The sequence below is a fragment of the Pelecanus crispus genome, chromosome 11 (assembly GCF_030463565.1).
Source record: "Pelecanus crispus isolate bPelCri1 chromosome 11, bPelCri1.pri, whole genome shotgun sequence".
Classification (NCBI taxonomy): Eukaryota; Metazoa; Chordata; class Aves; order Pelecaniformes; family Pelecanidae; genus Pelecanus; species Pelecanus crispus.
In genome coordinates, this window is record NC_134653.1 from 28,870,767 (window position 1) to 28,890,643 (window position 19,877).

The 19,877-nt window shown below is 41.4% G+C and overlaps 1 protein-coding gene across 1 annotated transcript in view; it reads left to right on the top strand.

Annotated features, from left to right (window-relative positions):
* Window positions 1-17,290, top strand: part of SUSD2 (sushi domain containing 2) — a 28,232-nt gene extending 10,942 nt beyond the window's left edge. The window contains exons 9-15 of the mRNA XM_009492537.2: window positions 625-768; window positions 2,155-2,310; window positions 4,224-4,472; window positions 5,604-5,876; window positions 6,309-6,491; window positions 12,332-12,422; window positions 17,209-17,290. Coding sequence (XP_009490812.2) covers window positions 625-768; window positions 2,155-2,310; window positions 4,224-4,472; window positions 5,604-5,876; window positions 6,309-6,491; window positions 12,332-12,422; window positions 17,209-17,290 — 1,178 coding nt within the window. The remainder of the gene's footprint in view (window positions 1-624; window positions 769-2,154; window positions 2,311-4,223; window positions 4,473-5,603; window positions 5,877-6,308; window positions 6,492-12,331; window positions 12,423-17,208) is intronic.
* Window positions 17,291-19,877: the final 2,587 nt, after the last annotated feature.

Consider the following 19,877-nt stretch of genomic DNA (forward strand, 5'->3'; position numbering starts at 1 on the left):
CCTCAGTTGTTGAGAGTCATACCTCAGATAAGATGACAGAACTTCAACATTTTTTGCTGGAGGGAGGAGGGGGTTCTGTCCTCTTACTGATCTAAATGGCAAACCCAAGGATATCTGCTGAACTCCAGAGAGGCTTTGGGGCTAAGGATTACTGCCATCTCTCTCTGTTCAGGCCAGATGAGTCTTCAAAGCCCCATCCTATTTCTTGGACTGTCACTTCCAGATACATTTGGAAGCTGCCTGGTGAGCTGCTTCTGGAATAGCCCTGTGTTTGTGTCCAAATCTCCCCATACATTGTATGCGAATCAGGCTTCTAGCCTGACAGCGAGCATTCTGGTAGGGAGTCTACCAGGTAAGCATTGCTGCCTTTTAAAGTGCATCCCTAAATGTTGGCCGATGAAGATGAGAGTAACTGGAATGACAATTCTCACTGTTCCCACAGTGCAGTTCAAGGTTGTCATGGCTGTTCCTCATGTCACATTTACCATGGATCAGCCTTACATTTTTTCCTTTGTTTAAATACCATTCTTTGGATCACCACAATGAGATTTTTCTTTCTCATGAACCTAAGAAGAGGAGCAGGTTTTTGCTTGTTCTTATTTCTCTTTTTGCTTTTAAAAACAGCATCTGCTTTTGGGGATCCTCACTTCCTCACATTTGATGGTCTGAACTTCACCTTCAAAGGCCAAGGAGAATACACGTTGGTAGAGTCTGATCTCACATCCCTAAGAGTGCAAGGGAGGACACAGCAGGCACACTTTCCCAATGGTAAGTTGGTAAGAGAGGAAGCAGTGATGACAAATAATAGCTTCTGTGGTTGCTTGATTTGCACTTTACAGCATTGCTCCTGTCTTCTCTAGTCGTCTTCTTTTTTGGCTATTTGTCAAAGGTCAACATTTTGAAGCTAATCAGAAGGCAGACAAAATGTTCAGGAAAAAATAACTTCCTAATCAAAGATTATTTGCTAGTTTTATTGGGTATGAGCAATGGAAGTGTGAGGCTTTTCTGTTGTATTTAAGAGCTCAGGAAAACAATTCTCATTTCTCTCCATGCCCATTCCCATCTATAAGGAAACATAAGGTCAGTTCTAGGAATCAGTCAACAGCTGTAGCTCCTAGCTGATGCATTGTGATAGTATTGTAGCTGAAAATTAATAGAAAGCCAGTAAGTGTATGCTCTGGCTTATTTTCTTTCTGCGTTAGGTGTATATGCATGCATGTGTTGACAAGCAAAAATGTCCCAGAAAGAGCTTTTTGTAAAACAAAACCTAGGGCAGAAGAAATTTTCTGGAGGTACCTGTGTCCTTCATCATTTGAATGGGCAGATTGCAAACCACCCCAAAAGGAGGAGACTGTCATATACCTGCATTTTAAAATGAGGGGAAAATAGAGTATGAAACAGCAGAATGGGATCGTGCTTCTCATGACAACCTGAAAAGCCCTGTGTCAGATACTTTTGTTTATGCTTTTCCTGTATCTACTGCTATTTTACAGTGCGTAAAATAGCAGGCTTGCCTCAGGAAAGAATTTTCCAGCTGCCCTCAGGGATGCACTTCAAGCATTTTGTACTTCTGGTAGAATTATAAGGATGGACTAAAAATTGTCTGTGCATTTCAGCACCCATGTAGACATGAATGTTTATACTGAATATCACATTGGATAGAATGGAGATTATCAAGGAAATATTTTATCCTTGATAGATTTTACTGTGTTTGTGGTAGAAGTGGCATGAGTCACTGGGCAGTTCATTCTGAATATCAGTCTCTTAAATTTTTTTCACTCTGTTTCCTTTTTCTGTCATGCCCTCCCTAAACTATCTTTGATTTTCCCAGGCCTTACTCACAGGACTGAAAATGCAAGATGGAGATCAACTGGTCTTCTTACATAGCTCAGCCACTGCCATTGGGATGAAGAATTTAGGATTTCCAGACTTTTTTAGCATTAAACATTCTGTCAATATATTATAGTGGTAGGAGACTTATACTGTGGGGTTTTATGTGACTTATATGCTTAGCAATTCCCTCAAATATAAATGATCACATTTAATTATTTTTAGGACATATCTGGGGAGGTTTTTTTGCCTGTATCATTATAACCTTCCATATTTACTTTATATCATGTTGGGTATTTTGGGGGTTGTTTTTTTATTTGGAAGGAACCGGGGCTCAGGTGACAGGCTTGTCTGCAGTGGCCATGCAGGAGAACAACTCTGATGTGATCGAAGTACGCTACTCAAAGGATTTGAATCTGGAGGTCCTGTTGAACCAGAAGGTCATCAGCTTCTCTGAGCAAAGTTGGTTGGACCTGAAAGGTTAGTTGCAAATACCAGCCTTATAAGGTATTGTATTCCAATGGAGCCCCTGTACAGTTAAAAATATCTCTAGATGAATGTGTTTCAACTCTCTTTTCAGTGTCTTTTTGCAAAACTGGCTGCAGGTCACTCAAAAAATTGTGTAAGGAGTGAAACAAAGGACAGGCAATGTCCCAGCTCATTAGAATTTATTTTATTTTTACATGACTTTCTGCAGTTCAGTTGCTGCCAGACTGAGGCAGAATCAGTGGTAGTGCACAGCTGGCATGGGCCTTGGTGAAAGAAATAAAATTGAGAGCACAGGGGAGAATGCCCTTTCCATCCAATTTTCCTACCTGGCCCTTTCTTTGTACTAGCCCAGTGCATGAATTCCTCTGGCCTTTGAGACTGATGACAGCTACAATATGGGCAGGAATATAGCCACCGGAATTATGGGCTACACATCTCCTTCCAAATAGCCACGGACCAATTGTGCTACAGAGAAGCACACCGTGGCTATCTATGTTCCCATGGAGAGGTGTAGCAGGGAGTCATGGTTCAGGTGAGCACATCAGAACCTGCAACCTTCCTGCTTCTCATCAGCAATACTGGCAGTTAGCCTAGCTGTAACTGGAAGCACCTATGCTCAGAGAGGTGGTGGAGTCACCATCCCTGGAAGTGTTCAAAAAACGGGTAGATGTGGCACTTCAGGACATGGTTTAGTCTAGTCTACCCTTGATTGGCTTAGAGTAGACTTGGTAGTGTAGGTTAATGGTTGGACTGGATGATCTTAAAGGTCTTTTCCAACCTAAACAATTCTATGATTCTATGATTCTATGTCCAGGAAGAGGCAGAGTCATCTGATTTACCAGTAGGCTGGACTGTGGCACCTTCTCTCCCAGAATGTCCAAATAACATAAATGACAACCTTTACCAAGACCTGGTGCTTGCCTGAACTTTCTGGGATGTGAAAGGAGTATGAAGGGATGGCATGCAATCCTGGTAATGACAGTGAAGTGTTTTAACAGGTGGCTTCAATGCCCATGTCATCTATGTCCCCTTTCAGTGGCTTGTAGAGCAATGGTTTTCCTTCTCAGCCTGTGGAGAGTGAACAGAATTAAAACCTCCTTACTCCATATTCTGCTTTGAGCTTACTGCATCTAATGCAACGAAACCTACCAAGCAAAATGAAGTATAGTAAAATATAACCAAAAAAATATACTAAAATACAACTGAATTTCACATTCGCCTCTCAGGAGCTCTCTTGATTGGTCAGATGTTATTCCTCTATTCTTCTGCCAAAAAGACTGTGAAAAGTTGACTTTTTTTCCTCCAGGGGTGTGATAATTTGATTAGTCTTTGTAATAATTTGACAAATACTCTAAACATTGCTAGAATTTTAACAGTAAGCCTCCTATTCAGTAGTGGAAGTTTTCTGCAGCTAGCAATTAGTATTCCTCAAATAGCTGGAAAATATGAAGAAGAGCAGAGGGAAGGCTACATTGACAAGGAGCTGCAGAAGCAGAGACATGCAGGAAGGAAAGTGATGGGGCTTGGAGAAGAAGCCGTATTAGGGAGGTCTTGACAAGACAATCAAGAAGAAGAGGAAACATGTGACCACTGAGAGCAGTGCTTCCAGCTCACAGCCACTCTCTGATGTAATCATCTCATATCTTAAAGCTTCTGCTCTGGGACAATGGCAGAAGGCAGTGCAGCTTATATCAACTGTGGGCCTTTTTTTGCTACTAGTCTGTAGTGGTCATCTTACCGCAGTTGTAGGTATGAAGGCATGGCTTCCCTTTAAATGCTTCTCAGAATGTAGCCCAGCATGGAAGGGAGGAAAAGCTTTATGAAAAATGGTTAAAACTGATGACACAACAATCTGTTCACTATGGATGATTAACTATTTTGTCCTCTTCCTCTCGTTGTTATAGGTCTCTTTCTCCATTCTACAGCTGATCAGAACTTCACAGTGATGTTCTCTTCTGGGTCTGGAGTGGAAATAAAGGGAAGTGGAGGATTTCTGACTGTGACAGTTCTGCTCCCAGAGAAGTTTATGAATCACACACAGGGTCTCTTTGGGGTAATGAATGGCAATACAGAGGATGAGTATACCTTCAAGAATAAAACCACCATGCCAGTTCATGCAAGTCCCCAGCAGTTGTTTGAGTTTGGAGCTAACTGTAAGTCATTTCTCTGGTCTATTATTACATTTTCTTTACAAATTCAAAACAGCTTATGATTTACAGAGTAGCAAATGAAGTCTGCGCTAAGCAACCTATAATGGGGGAAGAGAAAGGAGTAAGAGAAGTATGCCCTCCGCTACCTAAGTGGGTAACGTACCTAGCCAAATGATTGAAGACAGAACCACGATGGAGCATCCTGCACATTGTTCCTTCAAGAGTCAGAGCTCATATTTCACAGCTTACACTTTCAGAATTCCATCTACTATGGTCAGCTGAACACAGCATCACCAGACTAAAGTGTTACAGAAGTGCATCAATAGCCAGGGTCAACTATCTTTTTCCAGAATATTAGCAATGTTTCCATCAAGTACCATGCTGACAATTTAAAAAATCATTTATCAAATCACAATTTAATAATTGTCCCTTTAAAAAAGAGGGGGGTGGGGTGTGTGTGTGTGTGTGTGTGTAAAAGAATGGCTGCTGTCATTTAATGAAAGTGATTAGGCTGCTGCATCTAGGCTGCAGCATTAGACTGGTCAGCATTCCTCCTGACATCAGGTTAGGACATGGGCCAGAAACATGATGCAAAATACCCTCTGGCTACCAGCTGATCTCCGTGTCAAGCACAGTGTAGCTGCACTCCAGGATTCAGATCATACTGAAAAGTCTCACTGCTCCTACTTCAGGAAGTTTCTGATTTAGCAGAGTGAATGCAAAGAGCAGGACCACGGCAGACATGATAAATTTAGGGACACACAGGATCAGGATTTGTGTTGCTTGTGATGTTTGGCTTAGCTAGCTCTGTCTGAGGTTCTTTATCGCCATTTTGCCAGCAGGCATCTAAAACCATCTTTATGTAAATATCATAGCTACACAATTATTTGGATCTAATTTTAAGTAATTGATCAAACACCAGGTTAACCAAACACTAACTTTAGTGCTAAGTTAAGATGCTGCATATGAAAAGGAAAATAATCTTGAGTGGAAGGAAGCTGTAGGGCTCCATAGATCTCTTGCAGCTCTAGCTACGTTTACGTAAATAAGCACTTGGATTAGTAGCAGAAGGTGGTATAGGTCTGTAGGCAATGTTACATATGAATCAATCTCTCTCTTTCTCTGTCTCCCAAGGGGCTGTTGAAAATGGAACTTCTCTCTTTACTTACGACACAGAGTTCTTACTGAACAATTTCTTTTATGGGGAAAAGCACAATGCTTCCTTTCTGCCCGTGTTCTTTCCTTACGAAGACCCTGCTGATCCCCTGGTGAAAGAGATGGTCTTTCTCTGTGACTCTGACCCGTTCTGCAGATTCGATGTCCTGACAACAAGAAGCCTTCAAGTGGGAATTTCCACAAAACTCTCTCATAGGAATCACAAGCTGCTGGTAGAAAGTCTAGAGCCAGGTGATACAACATTCCACAAAGCATCCATCACTACAGTTCTTTCTGCAGGGCATCTAAACAGTTAACACTGTTCAGGGAGGCTTTGTTCAACTGTAGGTTCACGCACCTGTAAACAGTCTTATCGGGAGGATTGTCCTTGTACCAGGAAAACTCTGCACTGGTGGGATACTTAGACAAACACAAAATCAATTTCTTTCCGTTTCTTCCACTACTACACCACTGTGCAGAACCCTTATCTTAATTTTCTATGCCTTTTCCTGACTTCCTCAGACTTAAAAGTAAAAAGTTAAAAAAAAAATCAAGAGGTATTGTCTTTCAGTTAGCCTAAAAATCTTTCCATGAGTTGCCACTAAAATGCCATTTGAACCACTGTGATGGATATTTGCTAGTCCGAATTCAAAATACTTTAACCAGGTATGTCTCTTTTACTAGTGATCTCTTGTGGCTGGTTGGATCATCCAACCAACGGAAGAAAGAATGGAACTACCTACCTGCTGGGCTCAACCATCAGTTTCATCTGCAATCAGGGCTATGAACTCATTGGGTCAAAGGAAAGAATTTGCCAAGTGACGGGGGCCTGGTCTGGAGACGTACCCAGTTGCATCCTGAGAACAGGTCTGTTTCCTTTTAAAAGTTACAAATTGACATTAAAAAATCATTATCATGAACATGGCAGTCTCAGTATATGATGATGGCCCTTGATAAAAGCAACTTCTCTTACTTGGGAAGACATTGGACATGAGATCCCTCGGTTTCTAGAAAGACTAATATTCAAATCTAAATAACAGGTGGTTTATGTTTGGGGTTTTTTTTAATTTCATGTATCTGCTCTTTCTAAGGGTTTAGGGCTACATGCTTCCCTTTCTCTAGGTTTGGCTGAAAGGAACTGGTAGGCATGCTTCTTGAGTGGACGACCTAAAATAAATTTCAAATTCAGTCTTAGAAAAACAGGAAAACATAGTATTTAGCTAAAAATTATTCCATAACACAAAAATATAAAGGCTACCAAAACCCCCCTTGTTTACAGCATTATTTTCATGTAATTTTCTTATGTAAATGTAAGGTTATTTTAGCAGCTTTATAAATATATAATCTATGCATACATGCATACACATAGAGAACTAGAGGTTATTGAAAACCCTTTCATATCCACATAATTTGAGCTATTTTTTCAAGTATAAATGATGGCACAACCCCCAACCATTTATTGTCACCCTCTGTTCTGTCATCACTAATACAGTTTTCATTTCCTTTGCAATTAACTGGGGCAAATGTATATCCAGTCTGAGCCACCTGAGGGCTGGGTTATGAAGTCACACATTATAAAATGAGTGCCTTAAGAGAAACTTTGCAGAAAAGGACCTGGGGGCCCTGTGGACACCTAGTTGAACACGAGCTAGCAGTGTGCCCTCGTGGCAAAGAAGGTTCATGTGTCCCAGGCTGCATTAGGCAAAGTATTGCCAGCGGGTCGAGGGAGGTGATCCTTCCCTTCTGCTCAGCACTGGTGAGGCCACACCTGCAGTACTGTGTCCAGTGCTGCATCCCTCAGCACGAGAGAGATGTGGACATGCTGGAGAGAGTCCAACAAAGGGCCACAAAGATGATTAGGGGACTGGTGCGTCTCTTGTATGAGGAAAGGCTGAGAGAGCTGGGAGCTGTTCAGCCTGGAGAAGAGAAGGCTCAGGATGGGAGAAGATCTTATCAATGTGTACAAATACCTGAAGGGAGGGTGCAAAGAGGACGGACCCAGGCTCTTTCCAGTGGTGCCCAGGGACAGGACCAAGAGGCAATGGGCACACCCTGAAACACAGGAGGTTCCCTCTGAACTTCAGGAAACACTTAATAAAGAGCGATTGAGCACTGGCACAGGTTGCCCAGAGAAGTTATAGAGTCTCCCTCCCTGGAGATACTCAAAAGCCGTCAGGACATGGTCCTGAGCAACTGACTCTGGGTGGCCCTGCTTGAACAGGGGAGTTGGACAAGATGACCTCCAGAGGTCCATTCGCACTTCAACTGTTCTGTGATTCTGTGATTTGAGAGCAGACACAGCCCACGCTTACTGAAGGCTTCCACTCTTTTGTTCTAACAAATTACATTATCTCAAAACACAATGTGTTATTCTATAGCAGTAAAATTATTGTGAATGATGTAATAGTATTTTGTATAAATAACATAAATTTATTACCCGTCTTGTGTCACTACTATTAGATTATCAATTAGCCTGGGATTGTTGGATCTAGTAGCAGTTAGGTGCTCTCTACGATTTACAGGAAACTGCCCAATATTTTCTAAGTTTCAACTTTGTTTTATTCATACACCACGCACACTCCAAATGTCCTCAAGATGGCAATGTTTCAAAGCACCAGGGTGATACAAGGCTACATGGCACATTGAAGCACTTTTAACGCTGAGTTAATTGTTCCCAAAAGTACTCATCAAATAATTCGTATCAACAGATTCTCCATTCTGAGCACCTTCCAAAGAAATGTGGAAAGTGCACAACGCATCACCAATGAATTCTTGGCTAGCTGACACATTTCATCAGCCCCTGCAGGCCTGCACCAATTGCTTGTTCATTTCCAACACAGTTCTGCACGTTAGTGGTATTTGTGAGATGAACCACAGTGAGTTTTGGGCAGCAGACTGTGCACTTTAGCATAAAAAATAATTATTGAACACTTGCATATACAAAACAGGGAATGTTGCTTAATTTTAAATAGATGAGTGAACGTTTATGGAATGCTTTCTTGGACCAGCCATTGTTAGTAATCAATATACAACTGATCGTGTTCACAGGGGCCAATCTCAGTAGTGATGTTATTTTGGAAAGAGTGAAACTAGAGGTATTTCAAAACATTTCTGTTTAATATGATAGGCCAGAGCATATGCAGTACTTCAGTTAACTGTTGAAAATATGAGAGATTCAGAAGTTTAGCAGATAATTTGGCATGCTTCATAGTTCACAGTAATAATGGATCATCTGTCAAAAGTCTGAGAAGAATGAAATCTTTACAAAGTAAGGCCAGATCTTAAAAAGTCAGTGGCAAAACATTTTGCCAAGCTGAAAGCTAAGAACATTTTTCCATTGCTGCCATCAACCACATACATACTGGATAGGAGCCAGTCAGTCTCAATAAGCAAACTGGATGCTGACATTTACACTAGAGAAAGGGGGGCAAAAAGCCAGCCCTGAGAGATTTGGAGGGAAGGAGTTGGAAGATACACAGAGATTAACTGCATTCAGAATGATTGAGATGTGCTGCAGCTTTATGGATAACCAAACAAAAACCGCAATGTTTTCCAGCACATGGTTTCCTGAAAGATGACAAAGAACAACAAGGTGTGAAATAATTTTGTTGATCTGATTGTAACAAAGAGCTTCCTTACTGTTTGGTATTTGGGGTTGTAGTTCATTTGTAATGTGAGCCAAAAATGATGATTTTTTTTATCAGCCTCAGGAAGCTGGAGTATGGCAATGCTGCCCATAGCAGCGGGATACTGAAAATACTGACAACTGATCGAGACAATATAAAATACAAATTGCATACACAGTTCTTAATTCATTTTTTTTTACTGCTGTGCCCTAATAATGGCATTCATATCTAGCTCTGTTCCTTCTTTTGCATCATAAGATATGCTGCTGGATATCAGTCTCTGTCTGAGAAGGTTATTTTATTGATAGGCCCAAGTCTCTCCAGAGAAGATAGGCAAAACAGTCCAAAGTTCCTCTCACTTCTGTCTAAACTTCTAGTATTTTTATAGCATGGACAGCTAGTACTTGCTTTCCACTAAAGACATTTATGCCTCTGGTCTAAGACCAGTGCCAGTTTTCCTTGCACTAATTCTGAATTCAGCATAGGTACAGAAAAGGTCTTCATGTTCTCAAAATCTGTTGTTACTGAGATCAGTTTTCTTCACTGTTTTCCGCTTTACACAGCAGCATGCTACTGTTTCACCAAAATCCATTTTATCAAGCCCTGTGACAGAGGGCCTTCTTGATGCCAGGAAAATGCTGACAAAATTAGTGGACAGCACTTCCAAATTTCTGGGCGCCTGAATGGGTGACCACTGACTTACCCACTGTGATTAGTGGTCACATATCTACTTCCAGCATGAACTATTAAAACACACTTTTTCAAATGATTTCTTTCATGCTGGTCAAGAACACAGGGTCCAGCCCTCTATTATTCTCAGCTTCCAGGGGTACTCCTTTACAGTGCTGTGCCCATTACACTTGCTGCAGTTTTGTGGCACATCATATTCAAGCTCTGTATTGCTAATCACCAAGGTTTTTTAGTTGCTATATGCTTCTGTTTTTCAAAAGCTATAACAGTTAAAATAAAGGCATGAGGACTATGAAAACTGGATAGGAAGACAGACGGAAACAAGAAAATTGAACGCCAGTTATTTTGCAAAATCCATTTCTGTATTTGAAATTTCAAATACAAATTATGCTGTTGGGCCTGCATATTGTTGCTTTTGAGTTTTGCTTCGTTGAATTAAAGTTTCCATGGAAATCCTCTGCTAATAATTATTTTGCTATGCTTCTAATTACAATCCCACTGCAAGTCTTGCCAGTACCACAGCAACCTCCCTTCACAGAATATCACAGAGGAAGAAAAAGAAACCATCCAGCAAAAGCAAAAAGGAGAACCTAGTAAAATCAGAAGTAAAATGCAGCTAAAAATTATAAAAACTTAGAAATATATGTACATCTACTCTGTTTGTGGCAGACAATAATTTGGTGGTGCTAAGCACAATCTGCTTTTGTCTGTCTGTCTGGTTCCCCCCCCCCCCCCCCGCCCCCTTCCTCCTCTTCTCACTTTTAGGTTTCATTTTCCAGGCTCAGGCTCTGTGTAAATACAGTTCTTTTTGGAAATTTCTCAGAAATCTCATTAGTCTTCTGCGCTTTTTTTCAGATGAGGATGCCAAAAAACATTAGGTCTTATTATGGAATTGTTGTCTGTCTATCGTTTCCGGGAGACTGGCTGCAAAATATATTAAAATCAATAAATATAACCTGAGATTATAAATTAAATACAAAGATTTCACAATAGAGGCAAATCACTACTGGACCAAACTACCGAGGCCAATGGTGGGTTCTCATCACTTGGGAGAGACAGGGTACCGGCCTGTAAGGTGTGTGTAAGCCAAACAGAAGTTTTTGAGCCTTCTACAGAAGTTACTGGATGAAGGACCAATGCCTGTGAAACAGTTTATGTATCCCACTTCTTTCCTTAAACTTCAGTATAAACCAAATTAGAAACCAAATTATCTATTCTACCATCATGGAAGTGTCTGTCACATCACTCTGCCATCACCATGTACATCACTAGGCTGTAGTTTGGGCAGTTCTTCCTGCAGGCATGACAAAGCTATGGAAGGAAGGGCTGGCAAAAATCAGCCCAGGTGCATTAATGCTCAGATGCACCACTGCTCACCTATCTCTAAATAGGCTGTGTGCTCCCTGATACACACATATAGCGCTATTACTAGGTGCAGAAAAAGGGCAGAGCATTAAGTCTGCTTTGAGCTTAGGACACCACCGCATCTCGGAGCCAAGGAACTACACTTCTGTTTGACTCTGACACTGAGCCTGGGACAAAGATTGCTCACACTTGGACTTGCAGTTTTTCTGCGATGGTACTCCAGCAGGTATTTTCCTTAAAGGATACAAAATTCAGGAAGCATTGTTTCTCCCAGTTCGCTCCAGATGCTGCATCTCCTAAACTTTTACCAATCTCTTATATGTAATGAAAAATTTACCTGTGTGATATCTTTAGTTTCTGTTGCTCCCACAGCCATACAGCACCCTGCTAGTGCTGTCCTACACCAGTAGGAAAGTGACAGAACTGGTAACGGGCAACTCTTTAGTAGAATAAGAAAACAAGAGGAGATTTGTTATTCAAAATTTGTTTCATATCTGGTTTCTTTCTATCTTTCATGTGTCCTCATTATGCAGTCACAGAATTAAACTGACACTTTTAGCGTGTTCATACTGTCTGATGTAGTTCACTACACCCACATCACAACAGTCACTTTTGCGCTGTTTTACATAGAGCATTAAGCAACAGAGGCAGTTTCAAAATTCTAATGCCAAAATAGGGGCAATTTTTAAAGCAATCAAACTATATGGAAAAAGGATTGAAAACTTGTCAGTTGTTTAGAGTGGCAGTTCTATATAAATACTGTACACTCATGATGTTGACTGCATATTAAGCACTAGCCATCCTTTCTTTGTGTTAGAACAGCTTTTGGAGCCACCTGCCCTAACTGTCAAATGTAGGAATTATGTGAGTTCCTACTCTTCACCAGTTTGTTCCATAAATACAAAGAACAGTAAAATTAACACTATATGTACAATTTTAAAAATTGTCATGTGACTACATTCAAACAGTTATGAAGAAATTTATCAATGTTTTCCTGTTTTCTTGTCGTTGGTCTCTGTTTTTCAGATATCAAACAAGTAATTCTTCTTGGCTGTGTATTTGGAATAGTTGGTCTTGCAGTGCTGGCACGTCTGGCTTTCTTATGCAGAAAAGAGAGGTAGGACTCAACTGAACTGAAAACAAATGAACCTGCTAAAGAAATAGCAAGTGTTATGTCCTTTTTAATAATTTTTCTCAATGACGAAGAAATCAAACATGATATTTTCCTGCTACTATCTTTTATGAAAAACGTTGAATCTGAATAGTCCTTGTGTCCTGCTGGAAGACTATGAAGCAAAGTTGGAGTTGTGTTATCAGGACACGCAAACATGTGATTGATTGATTGATTGATTGATTGAGAAGGAACAGGACTTTTTGGTCAAAATAATGTATTTGTTGAGTGATAAGGCTAGCTGATTAAAAGTGTTCTGTTTCAGAACAGGTGTGCTCATGATACCAATAGGTAAATCTGATGCATCATCTAAGGAATGCATTGCATGGAACTGTAACTTTCCACATATCTTTGAACATATTCCCACTTTCAGGCATGCATGAATTTGCCTAGAGAATGCTTATATGTCTCTTGTGCCAAAGAGGTGAATAGAATTTTAAAGATGTATCAGTTTGCTGCTCATTCTTGGAACCTTTCTATCACAGAAAAATAAACTCACTATAAAAACTATTACATTTTTAAAAGAAATCTCTCCAAAATGTTATGTGGCTAGTAAATTACTTCTTTGAGGTTTTAGTCCTTTGTTTTAAAAGATTGTTATGATTTCATATAATCTGTATATAATTCATCCTGTTAGCCAGTGCTAACAAGATACTTAAAAAAATGGTTCAATCATCCATTAACTGTGTCTATCAGAGGGCCAGAGACATGGCTAAATTTTGCCCCTTCCCTTTGAATCCCATAAGCATTGTTTTCTACACTTCACAGAGAACACTCATACCCAACACACTTTTTCTTCCTTCCCTGTACAAAAAAAAAAAAAAAAAAAAAAAAAAAAGCCCCAAACCTCAACACAGGGTAGATAACTGCAGCAATTAATGTTTTTTGCATACGTAAAAATGCATAGACAAAGGACACCTCCTATATTTGCCAAATTTTACACACACCAGATTCCCACATATAAAACCAACTGGTTTAAAACACTATTACAGCTGCATAGGCTTCTCACATTTGGGAGCAGCTTACAGAACTGCTACTCTAAACTCATCATTGTACATCAAAAAGTAATTAAAAAAATAGAATGAAGCCATCAACCCTTCTAAACTCTTGCGTATTTTGCAAATCTGTAGGTAATTTTCATATGCTACCAAAAACTTATCATTTATGAAAAAAATTTTGAGAGAGTTTAATGAAATTCGTATCACTCAGCACGGCTGTATATTTGGATAGCAATAGAGGATGCAGTCCTTTGTATAGCAGTAACAAATTTTGATCAGATAAATTTTAACTAGGGAAGGTTTATTAGACAATTATTGAATCATGAAATCTGTCATCTACTGTATACTCTTCTGGATCTCAGGGTAAATATAACTCTATGAGAAGTCATATGTTTTATATAAGAAGGGAAAGAAGTAGTCCTACATACTGTAGGTCTTTGAAAACTTCTGCCTCTGCACCCAACTGACAATCATCCAGAAAAGGAGCTGCTCTCAGTGTTCACAGCTAGGACCACACTTAGATAGTAAGTGTGAGAGACTGAAAGAGTTAATGTATGTTGATGTCAAATATTGTGGTGGTTGGTTGATGTCTCAAACATTGTAGTGGTTGGTTGATGTCTCAAACATTGTGACAGTTGGTTGATGCCTCAAACATTGTGGTGAAACAAGTTAAGATCTGCATGGTGACACCAAACCACAAGTGGGAAGTCGGTTGGCACAGAGCACGGGGAGGCATGTTGGAGGATGCGCAGTTCTGTATTTCTAATGTGACTCACGCCTCACCATGTATGGCCAGAGGTCATACAGAGTTCATTTGAGGAAGGGGCTCGCGACCACCCAGAAGACCCTTCACGACCAGCCCCCCACAATGACACCTGCGCAGACGATTGAGAACTTTCTGGAACAAGAACCATATAAGTCGTTGAGGGGATGGACTTGATGCAATTGAGAGGCAGAGACTGGCTTATAAAAGACACAACTCTGAGAAAGCCAGGTGCTCACCCACCACCGGAGGATCACGTCAGCTATCACCATCATTGCAGGATCCAAGGGTGGTAATACCTCTCTCCGCCCCCCCCTCCCCCCCCTTTCCTCTCCTCCCTTTCCCTCTTTTTCCTTCCTTCTTATAAGTATTTCAATTAGAACTCACATTGCCTACTGCTATGCTTTGCTAGTTCAGGTTGCCTACTGTTACGCTTGCCAAGTTAAAGTTGTTTCTATCATCAATAAAGCACTTAATTGATCGTTTGGTGTCCTTTCACCTTAATTTAGCCCAAGGGAATCACAGAACCGCCACGATCCTCCCTGGGCAGCCCAGTTGGGATCATGGCAGTAAGATAGAGTGAAGTATCTTAAAAAGCAGTAAGGCCAATAGAAATATACAAAAATCCTAATCACTGAATGCTATGTGCCTTTAGATTTCTTTCTCCTTTAACAAACAAACAGAAAAACAAGTAGGGGCTATATTTTCATAGAATCATAGAGTCGTAGAATGCTGTCGTGGTTTAGGCCCAGCCAGCGACTAAGCACCACGCAGCCGCTCACTCACTCCCCCTGCCCCGGTGGGATGGGGGAGAGAATCAGAGGAGTAAGAGTGAGAAACACTCCTGGGTTGAGATAAGAACAGCTTAATAATTGAAATAAAGTAAAATAGTAATGATAATAACAACAATATAATAATGATAATAACAATAATAATATACAAAGCAAGTGATGCACAATGCAATTGCTCACCACCTGCCGACTGATACCCAGACAGTTCCCGAGCAGCGATCACTGCTCCCCGGCCAACCCCCCCAGTTTGTATACTGAGCATGACGTCATATGGTATGGAATAGCCCTTTGGTCAGTTTGGATCAGCTGTCCTGGCTGTGCCCCCTCCCAGTTTCTTGTGCACCTGGCAGAGCATGGGAAGCTGACAAGTCCTTGACTAGCATAAGCAGTACTTAGCAACAACTAAAACATCAGCATGTTATTATTCATTATCATCATCATCATCATCATTCAGCAACATTATTCTCATACTAAATCCAAAACACAGCACTATGCCTGCTACTAGGAAGAAAATTAACTCTATCCCAGCTGAAAGCAGGACAAATGCTTTGGGTTGGAAGGGACCTTTAGAGATCACCTAGCCCACCCCCCCTGCAGTGAGCAGGGACAGCTTTAACCAGATCCGGTTGCTCAGAGCCCCATCCAACCTGACCTGGAATGTTTCCAGGGATGGGGCCTCCACTACCCCTCTGGGCAACCTGTTCCAGTGCTTCACCACCCTCATTGTAAAAAATTTCTTCCTTATATCTTCTAAATCTCTGCTCCTTTAGTTTAAAACCATTACTCCTTGTCCTGTCACAACAGGCCTTGCTAAAAAGATTGTCCCCATCCTTCCTATAGGCCCCCTTTAAGTACTGAAAGGCCGCAATAAGGTCTCCTCGCAGCCTTCTCTTCTCCAGGCTGAACAACCCCAACTCCCTCAGCCTGGCCTCATAGGAGAGGTGCTCCAGCCCTCAGATCATTTTGGTGGCCCTCTTCTGGGCCCGCTCCAACAGGTCCATGTCCTTCCTGTGCTGAGGGCTCCAGAGCTGGACGCAGTGCTCCAGGTGAGGTCTCACCAGAGCAGAGCAGAGTAGAGGGGCAGAATCCCCTCCCTCGACCTGCTGGCCATGCTTCTGTTGATGCAGCCCAGGATACGGTTGGTTTTCTGGGTTGCAAGCGCACATTGCTGGCTCACATCCAGCTTTTCATCCCCCAGTACCCCCAAGTCCTTCTCTGCAGGGCTGCTCTCAATCCCTTCACCCCCCAGCCTGTATTGATATCGGGGGTTGCCCCGTCCCAGGTGCAGGACCTTGCACTTGGCCTTGTTGAACCTCATGAGGTTGACACAGGCCCACCTCTCCAGCTTGTCCAGGTCCCTCTGGATGGCATCTCGTTCTTCTGTCAAGCTTTCCCCAGCCACCTTGCTATCCTAAAGGTGAAAGATAAGTTTCTCAGACAATCACATGATTCTATGAGCAGAGACTGGGAGGGAGGGGCGTGGAATCACAGTATTTAGATTTCAAATTGCAGGAAATCAAAATACCAAGTTGCTCAGTAAATTGGTTTATGCTTTTCCCTCTCAGTTAGTTGTGAGGGTTACTAGGTAGTCACAAATGTATCTATTAATATTTTGGTGATATGTTTCTCTTAGCAAAAAAAAAGCCAATGTAAGGTCCAGAATTTACCACTGAATCCCAAGTTCCTTGCTCAGCCAGACTTTTTTCCTCTTTTTTGTGCTCAAAACCCAGCTTTTTTTCAAGACCCTTCATTATCAGTGTTTTCAAACCAGTAACATTTGCCCAGTCTCTCCTTTTGCTCCTATAATTTAGACCATCATACTAGAAAACAGAAATCGATTGTTGCACAGGGATAACAGCAAACCTTCAGTATTTTCTAATTTCATTAAATGCTGCTCAAACAGAAGGAGTGCTACATATCCTTTGGTCACTACTTTTGGTAATTTAAATATTCTGAATCTTCAGTAGTGTATGACAGGGGAGAGATATTGTTCCTTGGGGGAGGTATGCACTGGAATTACACAGAACTGGTACCTTAAAAGTTGGTGCAACATTACTATTCCACCTAACCCAATATTCTTCTCACCTTGATCTAAGCAATGACATTATGGTAACTACTTTAACAGTCATGCCTAGCTTTTTTTTTTTTTTTAAACTTTCTCTTTGTCTTTTCTTCCAAAGACACAAAGGCAACCAGAAACTTGTTTCAGAGGTTCCAGTTGTATCTGAACAAGAAATAATGAAATTCCAGAGGAGTTTTTAATGAAATACAGAAAAAGCATAACAGAGGATTAAATCGTCCACAGCAACAAAGAAAGACTTTCCAAACACAAACAATGATTTTATATAGTATGCTATCATTTGATTTCTGCTTTCAATATAATGAGTGTTGAATTGTATGGGAAATGCTAACCAGCTTCCTGGGATTATATCATGGCAGGCTCAGCCTACAGTCCTTCATGAGCAAAGGATAATGTTTCTGAAAGCATCAGTCTCAAAGTTACGGGCATTAGTTTCTTCTAACAGTCACATCGCTGCCAGCAGAACCAGACTTCTGAGAAAATCAAAATAGTTCATGATTTCTCTGCATTTTTCTTCTTTTACCTGAAAGCTGTTAAAATGAAAAGAATCCTAGGCTGCTATGCTAGCCGTTATCAGAGAAACATTAGCTTTCTCTGGGGCCATGTAAGGCTGATTTAGATAGATGTGACAGTGGATGCACAGTCAGATGGACTACTGGCAAGTTGGGTTGAATTTGCAGATTGTTGGAGTTTTTTTAGTAGGGAGGGAGAGAGACCGAAGATATTTAAACACTGCATTCTTACATTCTGGCAAGTCTCTGAACACAGACTCAAAGTGGCATTTTTGTTTCAGTTCTGACCTAATTTTAAAAGGATACAATTGGGCGTGAGGGAGGGGAAGTACTCAGAAAATGAAATCTTCCCTTCCAGGTTAACTTGTAATGCTTGTTTTTAAATCCACCTTTATTCAACTGTCCAATCAGAGTCCATCTTCAAAAGAAAAAAAATCCGTTACCTGCAGTGGAAACAATTTGCAAAACTTGCAATGTTTTCCTTGAATAACTGCAACATGAATACTGTTTCATTTTTTAATCTCTAGCTGTATTACAGCGTGTTTCATTATCTTAATTAAAAAGTGATTTCCGAACTACTACCTTGTATAGAATCCTTTTACCAAAAATAATCACCATTTGCTTTTGCCTACATCCCAAAGGGTTTGTGAAATCAGTTCTGTATTGTGCAACTCTCTTCAATAGTGAAAGAATTACTAACTTTTGCAGGTCATTTGCTCTGGTTTTCTAAGGTCTTTAATTCATAAACTACTGGAAAATCATGGTGGTTTCAAAAAACAAGGACAAACTATGTACCAAATGTACAGGAAAACTAAATGAGGGAAACAGTACAGATTTTACATTGTAATGGGAACAAGACGAATTGAAAGAAATGCCTCAGACCATGTATTATGAAGGATAAAATTATTTGTTACTTATTAGCTGCCCTTGCTGTTGCTATTGTTGTTTGTAAACAGAGACCACAAACCACAAGCAGAAAATTACAAAATGAGAATGAGTGATCTTGAATACAGTAAGTTGAAATACAAATAATTCTGTACAACTGCAAGAAAAAATCTTGTAAAAAAAAGAACTTCGAAAGAAGACTGGGGAATGATCATTAGCAACAAACTGACTGTCCATTGCCAGTGTGCTGCAGATTTAAAAAAAAAAAAGTGCAACTGATGTATACACACATACCATCTGTGCATGCGACTAATGGAGAAAGTGGGCAGTGCAATGAATGAAGGTGATTTTGCCTAGGAGTGCTGAAAGACTGAACTGTCTTTTTGGAGATATATAAGGTGATTTTGTGAACTTTGTTATCAATGCAGTGTTAAAAATTTGTAAGCCTTCTCTGTTCCAGTGTCCTTAAGGAACACAATGCCGGATAAAACAGAATCGAAACTGGGTGAACGGGTAACACAGTGGGGTCCCAGTCCTTGAAGAGGAGAATTTTGTGGGTCATTAAATCACAAAGTAGTAACGCCTCTCATGCTGTTAGGCGGCATGTACCACAAGGAAGTGCTGCATGCACACACAATGGCTTGTAACGGAATGCTAGCAGCACTGGATGTCTGTAGCTGTATTGCATTTGCGTGGCAAGGTTTTGGTAGTGGTGGGGGCTACACGGCTGGCTTCTGTGAGAAGCTGCTAGAAGCTTCCCCCATGTCTGATGGAGCCAATGCCAGCCGGCTCCGAGATGGACCCGCCGCTGGCCAAGGCCGAGCCCATCAGCGACAGTGGTAGCACCTCTGTGATAACATATTTAAGAAGGGGGAAAAAATGTGCGCAACTGCAGACAGAGAGAGGAGTGAGAACACGTGAGAAGAACAACTCTGCAGACACCCAGGTCAGTGCAGAAGGAGGGGGAGGAGGTGCTGCAGGCGCCGGAGCAGAGATTCCCCTGCAGCCCCTGGTGCAGACCCTGGCGAGGCAGCTGTGCCCCTGCAGCCCATGGAGGCCCACGCGGGAGCAGAGATCCACCTGCACCCGGGGAGGAGCCCACGCCGGAGCAGGGGGATGTGCCCGAAGGAGGCTGTGACCCTGTGGGAAGCCCACACTGGAGCAGGCTCCTGTCAGGACCTGGGGACCCGTGGAGAGAGAGGAGCCCATGCTGGAGCAAATTTGCTGGCAGGAGTTGTAATCCCATGGGGGACCCACGCTGGAGCAGTTCATGAAGAACTGTAGCCCATGGGAAGGACTCACGTTCGAGAAGTTTGTGGAGGACTGTTTCCTGCAGGAGGGACCCCACGCTGGAGCAGGGGAACAGTGTGAG